The 13,700-nt window shown below is 43.4% G+C and overlaps 1 protein-coding gene across 4 annotated transcripts in view; it reads right to left on the bottom strand.

The window, feature by feature from the left end:
* Positions 1–1,932, bottom strand: part of Rbm33 (RNA binding motif protein 33) — a 116,202-nt gene extending 114,270 nt beyond the window's left edge. For 2 of the 4 annotated variants that reach the window (XM_050119914.1, XM_050119915.1), the window contains exon 1: positions 1,624–1,926. In XM_050119914.1, the coding sequence (XP_049975871.1) occupies positions 1,624–1,666 (43 nt within the window). In that variant the 5' untranslated portion in view covers positions 1,667–1,926. Of the gene's footprint in view, positions 1–1,623 lie in introns of all 4 variants that reach the window. The other 2 variants (XM_050119913.1, XM_050119912.1) reach the window with 2 other exon arrangements.
* Between the last annotated feature and the right edge of the window lie 11,768 nt (positions 1,933–13,700).

Raw genomic sequence — 13,700 nt, 5'->3', positions numbered from 1 at the left:
AGTAAGGACACAGAAATTTTTTTCCAGATTTACTAAGGAAACATTTCAATCTCTAATTCATTTGTCAGGTATTTGTTGAACACATGCTATGGGCCAGGAACTTAGAGTGCCTGCAATGCAGGCAGACATGTTTCTCACAGGTCTTATAAGTTATTCAAAAGGGGGAAAATTGAAAATTACAGATTAATTTAAATGTTCAAGAGAAAACACAAGTACTATTAGATGGAAAGGGAGGCTCAGAGATGGGGAAAAAATATAAGTCAAGGATTTCTCCAGTAAGGCCTTCTCCCTTAGGAGCCTGAACCTGCTGAATCAGGACACAGCCCTATAAGCAGAGCACATGGGAGTGAGGAGCACAGGCAGTTCCAGGACTGCCAGGGCTGGTGAGTACCAGGGACCAACTCATACACAACGCTCGGGTCTAAGCAATGCGAACGCTAGCTCCATAAAAAAAAAAAAAAAGAAAGAAAAATTCCAAACTTCCGGAAAACCTACCTAGCCCTCTCAAATTACAACCCTTAAAGTTTCTGGCCTAAAACTTAATATATAGCCCCAAAATCTTGTTTATATGGCTATTGACCTGTATTTACTATCTTAAAAATTCTTAATGAGAAACTTAAAAGAACATACAAGCACACAGTCCCTAAATATCATCAGTGGCATGTCTTTATATTCCACAAAGCGTCTGGAAGATCACAACGCACATTAGTTAAAAGCAAATGGAAAATTAAATTCAATAAAAACAGCTTTGACCTAAGGGCTTCCATAACACTGCGACTCACATATAAAACTTTTAATTTTTACCTTCTCTGATCAAGTAAGACAGATAAAATGTATTTAAACATTTAAATAGAAAGCCTCAGATCCATATGATTTTTAAAAAAAAGAATTATCCATGTAAGCTGACAATGACATAGACCGCCCAACATCCTCCCCACAAACGACATTCTGGCATGTAGCCTCTGCCGTTTTATTTTTGCGTTTATCTTACAAATACGTTGGTATTTGGGCCAGAATCCCTAAGCAGGGTTGGTTTAATATGCCCGCCCACCTGGAAGCATCACAAAACGCCTCTGGAATATGCAGAATAGTTCAAGTATCCAAGGGTCTCCTTTAATCCAAGTCCTGAAACGTCATTTTTAAATACTGTTCACATTATTCTAAGACACTCTCATTCGACAAAATGTGGCTTTACTTAAAACTGGTTAGTCTTTCCATACCGTTTACGATTGCAAAACGTTTACTCAAGAAACTGGTTCCGTAACTAAACCTCTGTACCCCTGTATTAATCTCTTTCAAGCACACAGCAAAGCACTCATGATTTCCTCAGATGATAATGGGTTTATTTAAATAAGCCGCGGAATGTCTCTTGCATTCTGACTGGGCTGCTTGCCGCTGCCCAGGGAGAATCTTGCACGAAGACTGGAAATGGCCAGGGCCGCCCGACCCCCGACCCCGTCCCGGGCCTGCCGCCGACCTCACGGCGCCCCCGCGGGCCTAACGCTCTGAGCTCCCGGCCCGATCGGCACAGGCAGGCCCAGGACGGCTCCGGCTGGGACGGGGCGACCCGAAGGCCCTACACAAAGGCTGCCCGGCCCACGGCGCCAGCCGCGGCCCACGTACCTCCAGCGCCTGCTCCTCCGCCCGCGCCCAAGGCGGCCGCCATGGTGGTCCCCGGACCGGCCTTCAGCCGTCCCCCGAGCCTCTGGCGGGCCGACGGCGCTGGTGCGGGCCGGGGAGGCGGGGGAGCGGCGAGGGCCGGCGCCCGCGAGCGAGCAGAGGCGAGGCCCGCGCGTCGCGGTTCGCAGCGGCCCCTCGCCTCCGCAGGAAGAAAACAACACTACGGCAACATGGCCGCGCCGCGGTGCACGCCGGGAGGAAGGCGGGCGGAAGAGCCGGCTGGCGGCGGGCGGCCGCCCAGGTCCCGGGAGCCCGGCCGCCCGGGAGTGCACGGCGGCGCGCGCTAAGGGAGACGGCTTCCGCCGGGCGAGAAGCGCTAGGATCTCAGCGGGAGGAATGGGGACGGCCTCACGCCGTAAGTCAAACCGGAGGCTGACTTCAGTCTCCTTGCAGCAGTCGGCACGGCGGCGCTTTACGACGGCCGGGCCGCCGTCGCAAGTGGAGCCAGAGCGCGGCCCCCGGCAGTAACGGACGAGCCTGGCTTTCGCGCGACCAGGGATGGGGCGCGGGAACGCCGGCGGCGCGCACGCGCACTCACGTTAACGCGAGCCTGCAGAGACGGTGAACGTGTGGAGCTTAGGGAAAGGGGCTGAGGTGTGTTGCGGTGTGGGGACCTGGGGCGCCAGTAGCTAGGTACCATAGCCTCCCATCCCAGGAAGCGCCCAGGCCCGACGCCTTAGAAGAGGAGGTTTCGGGGCAGACGGTAGCCAGCAAGGCCGAGGGGCAGTTTAGGTGCCCTCCTGGAGAGGCCGGGATGGAGGCCGGTCACTTGAGCTTTGCAGACCCGGAGAGGCAAGTGTCACTCGAAGTCATGGGGGCTGAAAGAATGTGTCCTATAAAATTCAACTTAAGTTTTTCCTCATAAAATATTGGAGGTGATAAATAAATTTATAAGCAGTCGATAAATGATGTTCATTTAAGAAACAAGATCAGGGTGGTGACACGCCTTTAATCCCAGCACTCAGGAGACAGAGGCAATTTATGAGTTTGAGACCAGCCTGGTCTACAAAAGCTAGTTCCAGGACAGGCTCCATAGCTACAGAGAAACCTTGACTCAAAAAACAAGCAAACAGAAAGCCCCAGAAGAAAACAATTTAAAAAAAAAACAACTTAATTTAACCTCATGAAGTCTTTGCCCGATAAAAGTAAGCCTAACCAGTCGCCTCATTGAGTAACTAAGTTTCTGTCAGAAAGCACGTTTATAAATTCATATCTAAACAGCTTGAACCCCTTGTTACCTGTCACTAATTGCACTGTGCAAGATGGGATGCTCAACTCAGGTTTTTACAAGATGGTTTCAGTGGCTATCTTGAGAAAGACTTTTTAAAAAGATTCATAATTGCCAGGGGGGGAGGGCAGAGTAATGGCCCACTCCTTTAATTCCAGCACTCAGACAGAGTTTACAATTGGGAAAAAGTATCATTCCCTTGATCCAAGAGAGTCTAGGTTTCAAAGTAACCAAGTAACTGAATGTCTTGGGTTAGAGACACCTGTGTAAGCAGAAACTATTTGTTCCTTTCCTACCCAGACCCGAAATAATTACACAGAAACTATATTAATTACAGCACTTCTTGGCCAGTAGCTTAGGCTTCTTATTTACTAACTCCTACATCTTAAATTAACCCATAATACTTGTTTGTGTTAGCCACATGCCTTGGTACCTTTTATCAGTGAGGCATTCTCATCTTGCTTCCTTTCCATTTGGGTGACAGCTATAGACTGAGCCTAAGCCTTACCTCTTCCCAGAATTCTCCTGTTCTGGTTGCCCCGCCTATACTTCCTGCCTGGCTACTGACCAATCAGCACTTTATTAACCAATACAAGTGACAAATCTTTACAGGGTACAAGAAAACTGTCCCACAGTACTTCCCCTTTCTTTTCAAAACTAGAACTCTAAATCTAATCTCCTTTGTTTAGCTTTTTTTCTGATCATTATGCATAACAACTTGTAACCAACACTCTAAAAAAAAAAAGACAAACATCCATAATGCAGTTTTTGGGAATGTTGGCATAGTTTTCTAGGATACTTCCTGCTGATTGGGAGCACTGATAATCTTATGGGGACCTAAAGAAAATTTAGGATTATTGTCAGTTCTCGACTGGAATATTCTCTGAGGCCTGATCATCTCAGCCAACATATTTCAGGTTGGGGGTGGGAGGTGGGGCTGGAAACAAACAAGCAGTCTCCATCTACAAATGCCACCAACACGAGCAACTACATCCACATAAAACCTGAGAGAACTTGGGAAGTAATTCTAGACACAAAAGAACAGAGTTAAGCATGATTTCTTGGTAGCAGCATTTTCTCGGGTGGGCTCTGTTTGCTAAAGGAAAGCATGTTTCATTTAAGAGAGGCTTCTTGACTCAGCTTTAGCTGCAAAAACCTTGCAGCTCATTTAAGAGGCCCAGCCACAAAACACTTAGATGGTGTTGATAAATAGCAGACATAATGCTTCTTAGTGGTGGCAGGGCCTTGAAACTCCATAGAATTGTGACAGTGTACATGGCTCCTGCCAGTGCCTCTGCCATGAAGCTAGACTCTCACAAAACTAAAGAATCCTAGCCCTATTGCTTAGCAAATTAAAGACTCATGTGATCAGAAGAAAGAAAGATATACAGTAAAGATAGATTCAGACAAAAAAAACCTCTAAATGTTTTACAGTGTGTTTAAAAATATATGTAGGCTTGAAAGAGAAAAGAAAAAGGAAAGAGTCCGAGAGAGAGAGAGAGAGAGAGAGAGAGAGAGAGAGAGAGAGAGTAGTTGGGTGTGGTGGCACACACCTTTAATCCCAGCACTTGGGAGGCAGAGGCAGGCAGATCTCCCTGAGTTCAAGGACTGCCTTGTTGGTCTACAGAGTGAGTTTCAGGATAGCCAAAGATACACAAAGAAACCCTGTCTCAAAAAACCAAAAATTGAAAATAAAAATAGAGTTTAAAATAAAGTCACGTAAAGACACACAGAGAATCTGAGTACTGTATGCTATTGTGATTGTGTTGTCTTTAAATTGTTTGATGGCTGAGGAAAGAGCAATAGCTGCTTGTGGATTAATCCAACATCTCTATTTTGAAAATTCCATGACCTCAAAATTTAAGTCAAATGATATGTTACTTTGGAGAACAGGTTTTGCTTTTGTTTCCACAGGAAATGAGGGACTGTAGATTCATTCTGAGCTAATAAAAATTAGGTTTGATTAAGGAAGACCCCCTAAGAAATCTCTGATAAGAGCGGATAGCCCAGCCGGGCAATGGTGGTGCACGCCTTTAATCCCAGCACTCAGGAGGCAGAGGCAGGCGGATCTCTGTGAGTTCGAGACCAGCCTGGTCTACAGAGCTAGTTCCAGGACAGGCTCCAAAGCCGCAGAGAAACCCTGTCTCGAAAAACCAAAAAAAAAAAAATTAAAAAAAAAGTGCGGATAGCCCAGATGATCCAACATTTCAGAGGACCTCTGTTGGAGTTTCCTCTGAGTTCTACATTGAGAACAGCCTCAAGACTGCTGCCTGAGATGATCAAGCCTGGCCATCACCAGTGGACTTCCCCTCTCCCCTCTTCCTCCATGGAAATAACAAATGTCAAGTGGTAAAGGGCTAGGGGTATGACTCAGTGATAAAGCACTGGTCTAGCATGTGTAAGGCTGTGGCTTCATCCCTACGACCAAAAGAAGACAGATGATTTTTAAACAAGTGTCAAAGACTGGGCATGTGGGCAGGGTGACACACACCTATAATACCAGCCCCTGAGAGGCAGAGGCAGAAGATTGTCAAGTGAATGGCCAGCCTGGTCTATATAGCAAGTTCCAGGCCAGCTAGGAATTTACAGTTAAACCTTGCCTCAAGAAAATAGAAAATTAGGAGGAAAAGCCTAGTGCAAGTAACTGATGAATTCAGTTGGAAGTCATGAGAGGCTGATTCTGTCAAGAATGCAGCAGGAAGAAAAGCCAAAACCCAGGTAAAGAGTGGACAAAGGAAATAACTACCAGCAAACCAAAGCACATATCTCATAAACGTTACCACTAGAGAAATTGGGAACCATCTCTGCACAGAAACCAGTACCATAATTTGCAAGTGAAATGTACCCCATGTGTTTAAACACTTGATTCCATCTGAAGGTGCTATTTCAAGGATGTGGAACCTTTAAAGTTGAAGCCTTGTTGGCAGAAGTAGGACAGTAGGGATAGGCCTTTGAAGGTCATAGCCCACCCTCATTCAGACCAACCTCTAATTTCTAATCAGCCAAGGTATGAGTAAGTTAGGCAGCAAGCTTCCACTGAATCACTCCTGCCATGATGCCCCTGCAACCAGGTTGACCGTACTCACCCCCACAAAGCTGAACCCAAAATAAACGCTCCTTAAAGTTGCTAATGAACGTAAAAAAAATTTTTGCAGCTACTTTGGGAAAGCCTGGCAGTTCTTTAAAAAGTAAAAGTACATTTATCTGACCAGTGAGATGCCCCAGCAAGTAAATGCACTAAACCTGACAACCTGAGTTTAATTCCCAGAACTCACATAGTAGAAAGAAAGAAAGAAAGAAAGAACTGACTTCTACAGCTTATTCTCTGGCTTCCATGCACTGCCAGAGCATACAGACAGCAGATATTTTAAAGTACACTTATTATACAATTCAGAATGCCTCTCCTATTTATTTACCCAAGAAAACTAAAGACTTGTGTTCACAGAAAAACCTGTGTGGGTGTTTATAACTTGCATGTGAGTGCTTGTACCAGGCTTATCTGTATCAGAAATAATAATAATCTTCCTTCAGTAGGTGACTAGATGAATTGATACGTTCATGTAATGGACTACAACTCCAGAATGATGAATGAACTGTTGATTCACACAGCAACGTGGATGGATTTTAAATGCATTTTGCTACACCTTCAGAAGGCTGAGCACTTCATAGTTCATATGTGTTCTGGAAAAGTAAGACTGTAGAAGTGGAAAACCAGTCAGTGGTTGTCAGGTGGTGAGGTGATAAGAAACAGATTATAAAGAACTGGCTCTGTGGCCTCCCATACATGACTGTGCATTTCTCAAAGCCTGCAACTGTACAAAGGTTGGAGGCTTAGCTAGTCAGTAGATCACTTAATTAGAATATGTAAGACCTGGATTCAGTCCTCAGTATCAGTGCAAAAAAATAAATGTAGCTTTAATCTCATCTATTGATGGTTTAAAATGACTACATATCCATCCTGAAAAGCCCCACCCCAACCCTCTTGATAACCCCACAACAATCAACAGCCTGTGTATTATATACCTTTACATGAACACTGGTGTGGCAATAGTCTTGAACAGAGTTTCTCAACCTGTGGGTCATGACCTCTTTTGGGAGCTCAAACAACCTTTTCACAGGGGTTGTCTAAGACCATCAGAAAGCACCGATATTTACATGATGATTCACAACAACAAAATTGCAGTTATGAAGTAGCAACAAAAATAATTTTATGGTTGGGAGTCACCAAAACATGAAGAATTAAAGAGTTGCAGCATTAGGAAGGTTGAGAACTAGTGCTCTAGGAGAAAAATCTTCATGGCATTTGGTTTGACTAAATTTTTTTCTTTTTTTTTATTATTTAATTATTAAAAATTTCCGCCTCCTCCCATTTCCCTCCCACTCCCCCCACTCTCACTCCCCCTCCCTCTCCAGTCCTAAGAGAAGTCAGGGTACCCTGTCCTGTGGGAAGTCCAAGGCCCTCCCCCTCCATCCAGGTCTAGGAAGGTGAGCATCCAAACAAACTAGTCCCCCAAAAAGCCAGTACATGCAGTAGAATCAAAACCCAGTGCCAATATCATTGGCTTCTCAGGCAGCTCCCGTTGTCAGCCACATTCAGAGAGTCCGGTTTGATCACATGCTTCATCAGTCCCAGTCCAGCTGGCCTTGGTGAGCTCCCATTAGATCATTCACACCGTCTCAGTGGGTGGACGCACCCCTCGCTTGACTAAAATTTTTTAATGAAATAAAAAAAAGTAAACTGTAGAAGAAAATTGAAAAGTAGGTTTTCTAAAAACTTAAAACTTCTGCTCTAAAAAGACCGCTATTAATTAAAAAAGATATCTAACCAAGCAAAGGAAGAACTATGTGTGTCACCTAACTAAGAGCCTGCCTCAAAGCACAGAAATAAAGACAAGAAATCGAGCTAAGGAGCTGGAGAGAAGCTTAAACAGTTTTGAGCAGGTATTGCTCTTGCAAATGACTCGTTTGGTTCCCACAACCCATGTTGGTGGCTTACAACTGCCTGGAACTCCAGTTTCAGGATATTGGATACCCTCTTCTGGCCTCTGCAGGCATCTGTACTCGTGCACATACACAGAAATATTCACACATACACATTTTTAAAATCTTTTACAAGAACAGGAGGAGGAGGAAGAAAGTATATTACAAGAACACAAACAATGCACTCTTTTCAAATGGAAAAAGATAAACAGAGCTGGGCATGATGGTGGATCATTCCAGCACTCAGGAATTAAGGCAGGCTGATCTCTAAGTTTAAGACCAGCCTGTTCTACATAGAGAAGGAAAAAAAAAAGATAAACAGGCACCTCATAGAAGAAGGTATATGGCCAATAAGCACATGAAAATGTATCATTAGTCAATGTGATCAATTAATATCACATTTAAATTCTAATATGCATTCACAAGGATGTTTAAAACTAGAAAGACAAAATAGGCTTTTTGGGTGTAGCCAACTGTAACACATGCACTGATAGCAGATATTAAAGCTCCTTTGTGAAAAAGTTTAGCCTTTTTCTCAAGTAAAAATAGACTTGCTAGAGATCCATAGCTCAGTTGTAGAACAGTTGCTTGGCATGTGTGTGACACTAGGGTCCATTTCCAGTAAGGTGGTGAGTGTCCTTAACTTGTAATTTACCAATTCTTTTCTTTATCCAAGAGAAATGAAAACATGCACATGAAATATTTTTTGACAACACTGCCATGTGCAATGGCTTCTATCCAGTGTATTGGCAATCAGTGATTTGTACATATATTGGAGCATCACTTAGCAGTCATTGGACCAAACCACTAATGCACACAGCATAGGTAGAGGTCACAGCTATCATAGCGACAGCCAAATATCAAAAGAGTACATACTACACATCCATTTATTTAAGTCATCCGTGGTGACAGGAAGCAGATCTTGGTTGCTAGGGTTACAAGTGAGGAAGGTTGTTGCAAAGGAATAAAGGGGGAGATGTCATCATGAAACATATTATATTGTCATCAGTCACAAGTACCTATAAAACTGCCAAGCTCATCCAATCATGATTATATGGAAATGTTCAGCCAGATGTGGTGGTGCATGACTGTAACCTCACACTTAGGAGCTAAGGAAGGAGCATTTCAAGTTCAAGGCTAGCTTGAGCTACATAGTGAAACCCTTATCACAAACACAAAAATGCACATTTCATTCTATACGAATTACTCCTCAATAGATTTAAGTATAAAAAATTTTTAGTAGTTAGGGAGAACAATCTGGTCATCTCCTTGTGAAGATAAGTTAAGAAAAGACCTTTTCAGTCACAAAAATAGAAGCCAGAACAGAAAGAGAATCTTTAGAGCTCTTGATGAAAGCTGAAAACCCCTTAGTGCTGTCTTCAATCACGTGGACACAATAAAGACACACTTGGAGGAACAAAAAATAGCGTTTGCAACCACAAGTCCGGAATAAGAGGCTATAAGGAAGTACTTCAGAGGGAGGAAAGTGGCCCCAGTACAAGATCTGAGATCATGAATGCCAAGGGAAGCAAAGTTGATGTGAGAGTGGTATTCCTGCACAAAACCAAATCACAGCTAATGTGGACTTTTGTTTGTATCCATTTGTGGAACAGTTAAGCATAAAGCACCAAGTAAACAGCAACTGGAAGTCAGGAGGCTGTGGCCAGGGTAATTCTACTAAGACCTTAGGTTGCTCGCAGGATGAATTCAGCATATTGACTTTCACCTTTTCTTTCATATGCACCATTAAATGCAATGAAAGAGACGAGAAGAGTTATGCTGAATACATTTCAAATTTTTGTCACCAAAACGGGGAGGGAGGAAAATTGAACAACAGAAAAGGAACGACCACCACCATAAGTAGAAATCAATGAAAGGGAAAACACTAAAAAGATTAGAGACTGGATTAACATTAAAATGATAGAAACTGGCTATTAACAGGTTATTACCAGTCATAATGTAAATTGCCTTCTAATAAAAAGATTGCTAACAAGTTGGGTTATTTGGAATCCACTTTCAAAGCCAATTGTACAACAAGCCTAAAATTCCAGTATTAGAAAGTCTGAGGCAGGAGAATGGCCATGAGTAGCAAGCCTACTAGGGCTACACAGCAAGACTCTGTCACTAAGAACAACAATAGTAATTAGGGACTGGAGATGTAGTTCAGTTGGTAGATTGCTTGCCTAAATATGCACAAAGCCCCAGCACCACATAAATGGAGGGTAATGGTGCATACCTGTAATCCAAGCACAACTGAATTAACATGGGAAGGCAGAGGAAGGAGAAGACAAAAACCAAAGCAGGATGGAATGAAAGAGTGGATAACCATGCAGTTGCACTGCTGGCAAAGTCCTTCTTCAGAGAGCACAGAGACTTTGTATTTGGGGAGCTTGTGGCTGTCTAGAGCTCTCCTTTGGCTGGCCTTATCCTTTTGTTGTCGTTTTTCCTACTATACTTAAACTCTAATCATAAGTATAGTGCTCTCTTGAGTTCTATGAGTTATTCCAGGAAATTATCAAACCCCAGGATGAACCCTGTTCCTAAAAGTGGCCTGAGAAACCCTCACAAGTACTTTCCACAATGTGTTCTTGTATACATAAGGTATCAGGTGTGCAATCCTCCAATGGCAGTTATTGCAAAGAATCTCATGCTCATTCATCCGCTATGGCTAATGGCTAATTTATTATTATTATTATTATTGACAAACATGGAAGCCAGGGGAAGGCCAATTAGGAGAGTCAGTTCTTCCCTTCCACTGTCGGTTCTAGAGGCAGAACTGAGGTTGCCAGGCTTGTGCAGCAGATGCTCTTATCCCCTGGGCCATCTCACTGGCACAGCTTGACAGGATTTGGAATCACCTAGGAGGCATTTCTTGCACTGTCCAGAGGACAGGCCAGATATAACGAGGAAAAGTAGTATCTCAGGAACCTGGCTTCTTTCCTAAAAAAAGCACACCAGTCACTGCTGCTGACATGATGCCCCAGTTCTTACAGTCACCCACTGTGGACTCAATGCCAGACACTCTCAGGGAGACTGCTGAGGAATCCAACTTTTTGCAAGATTCTCAAGTGCTCCAGAGTACAGTCATTGTTGGACTATCCAGCCCTTTGTGTCTAATAAAAATCCCTTCACCTGAGCATGGTGGCACATGTCTATAGGAGGTGGAGGAAGGAGGAGCACACACACACGTGTACACACACATACACCCTCACACACACCCACTCATACTTAATCATTCTGTAGAAAACCCTGCCTACTGCACCATCCACGTTCCTTTTTACTTCTCAGTTATTACTTTAAATTGTAATGACTCTCTTATTATTCTGATTTTTTTTCTTAGCTTGGTTATGTCCTCTCATTATTAAGAACAAGTCATTATAAAGCCGTTAGAACCACATCATCCTAATGTGGACTGATAAGACTGAAAAACTTCATATAAACTGGATGATTTCTAAAACATGTCAGTTAAATAATGTGTTTAGAAACGAAAACCGAAATCCACACAGAAATGGCAGGCTCAGTTCTGAACCACCTGCTAAGTTCAGCCCACGGTAAGCTAATACAAGGCCAAGGTCATGGGCTTCATAACCCCTGAAACAGCAAGTGCATCTCATTGCAAGCAAGGCTGATAATTGGTAAATTAATTGCAGAGAAATGGAAATTCTAGTTCTTTTGTAAAAGAGTTACTTTTCTGTTGTATTGGTATAAATTTTTACCTGTGTGTATATCTGTGTATCACACATGTACAGCTCCCAAAGTAACCTGAAGATAGTGTTGAATCCCCTGGAACTAGAATCATAGAGGGTTGTGAGCCACCCTGTTGGTACTGGGCATTGAGCCTGGGTGCTCTGCAAAAGCAGCAAGTAATCTTAACTACTGAACCACCTCTCCAGACCCCAATTCCAGTCCTTCTAGCACACAAACAACACTTCTCAGCAGAGTCCCATCCAGATGACAGGAGCTAAGACACAGACAAGGCAAAAACACTAGTCGGATTGTATTGGTTTGTGAAACAGGAATGAGGTTCTCTGTCCATGCTGACTTACTGTGTGACACATGATTTGGTACTACTCTGGTAAGATTTTTTTTTCTAACATCAAAGAACAGAGCATTAATTTGGATAAGTTATTGTAGGCACTATGGACAGCCTGGCTGAACTCTCTAAGCCTTTACTCTTCCTCTGTTGCTGTTTACATGGGAGATCCAGGAGACAAAATTCCAGAGGTACTAGGAACAATGATACTAGTTCACCTTTGTACTCTTAGATTTGATTTTCTTTTTCTGAAACAGGGATTCTCTGCATAGCCCTTGCTGTCCTGGAATTCGCTCTGTAGACCAGGCTGGCCTCAAACTCACAGAGATCTGCCTGCCTCTGCCTCCCAAGTGCTGGGATTAAAGGCGTGCGCTACCACCCAGCTGAGAGAGGAATTCTTTTTATCCTTTTATCCTGTGCAGTCGGCTCAGTGCACAGCTGCAAGCTTGGGCTGTCTCAGGGTCAGAAGAGACATTTCAATTGCTTTTACACAATTCCTAATGTTAGTGTTAATGCCATTCAGTAATTTTATAATAACAAGCTCTCTACAAGAGCTAGTTCTAAGACAGGCTTCAAAACTACAGAGAAACCTTGTCTTGAAAAAAAAAATTCCTCTCCACATGGGAGTCCTAGCCTTGCATCTACCTGGAGATCTGGGCTGATACCAAAACAGTTGGGTCCTGGGTGAACGGCGAGGTCATGTTCTGAAACATTCTTATTGAAAGAAGCTAATGATTAAAAAAAAAAGTCAATATGCTCCACTTACAAACTGGCACCATCCTTCTAACAGCCATACTGTGAACATCTCAAATACTGACTGGATACATAAGCCTCGTCATTGATTACGCCAACCAAAAAGTCAGCATGAGCCAGGCATGGTGTAGCAAGACCCTGTCTCAAGAGAAAAAATTTAAGCAGAATTTACCATTTTGTTAATGAAGTCACTCCCACAACATCCCTGAGCTATCCTTGGGTACATTTTATGATGCTGATGAAGCAGGAGCCTCATGTGGGATGTCCTATATATGTGTTGCTTTTATTGGTTGGTGAATAAAGCTGTTTCGGCCATAGGCTTAGCAGAGTAAAGCCAGGCAGGAAATCCGAACAGAGATACAGAGTAGGTGGAGTCAAGCAGTCGCCAGCCAGCTGCTGAGGAAACAAGACCTGTAGAAAATGAGATAACACCATGACCATGTTAGTCTATAGACTAACAGAAATGGGTTAATTTAAGATGCAAGAGCCAGGTAGAAATATGCCTGGGCCATGGGCCAATCAGTGTTGTAATTAATATAGTTTCTGTGTGATTATGCAGGGCTGGGAGGCTGGGAAACCAAAGCAGAGTCTTTGTTTACAGGAGCCAGTTGTCAGTAGGCAGTCTGAGAATGGATCCCATGATGAAAACCACAGATTGTTCATACATTACAGTGAGAACAGACATCAGGATTAAGAAAGAATTTAGGGTTAAAATGATGAGGCCAGGAGAAGCAGAGAAGCTTTGCAGATAATAATGAGATAGTCAAGTGGACCTCATGAGATACAGGCAGAAACTAGCTAGCTTCCATGAGATATTCCCTCACCCTCAGTGTCTTAGGGTTTTATTGCTGTGAAGAGACACTATGACCACAGTAACTCTTATAAAGAAGAACATTTAATTGGGACTGGCTTACAGTTCAAAAGTTTGATCCATTATCATCATGGCAGGAAGCACTGCAGCATGCAGGCAGACATGGTCCTGGAGAGGTAGTGGAGAGTTTCTTCACCTGGATCAGCAGACAGTAG

Source organism: Alexandromys fortis, unplaced genomic scaffold (genome assembly GCF_014885135.2).
Source record: "Alexandromys fortis isolate MF-2015 unplaced genomic scaffold, M_Fortis_MF-2015_v1.1 scaffold_177, whole genome shotgun sequence".
NCBI classification, from domain to species: Eukaryota; Metazoa; Chordata; class Mammalia; order Rodentia; family Cricetidae; genus Alexandromys; species Alexandromys fortis.
Note: the sequence above shows the minus strand (reverse complement) of the source record. Positions and strands in the feature narration are given on the sequence as shown.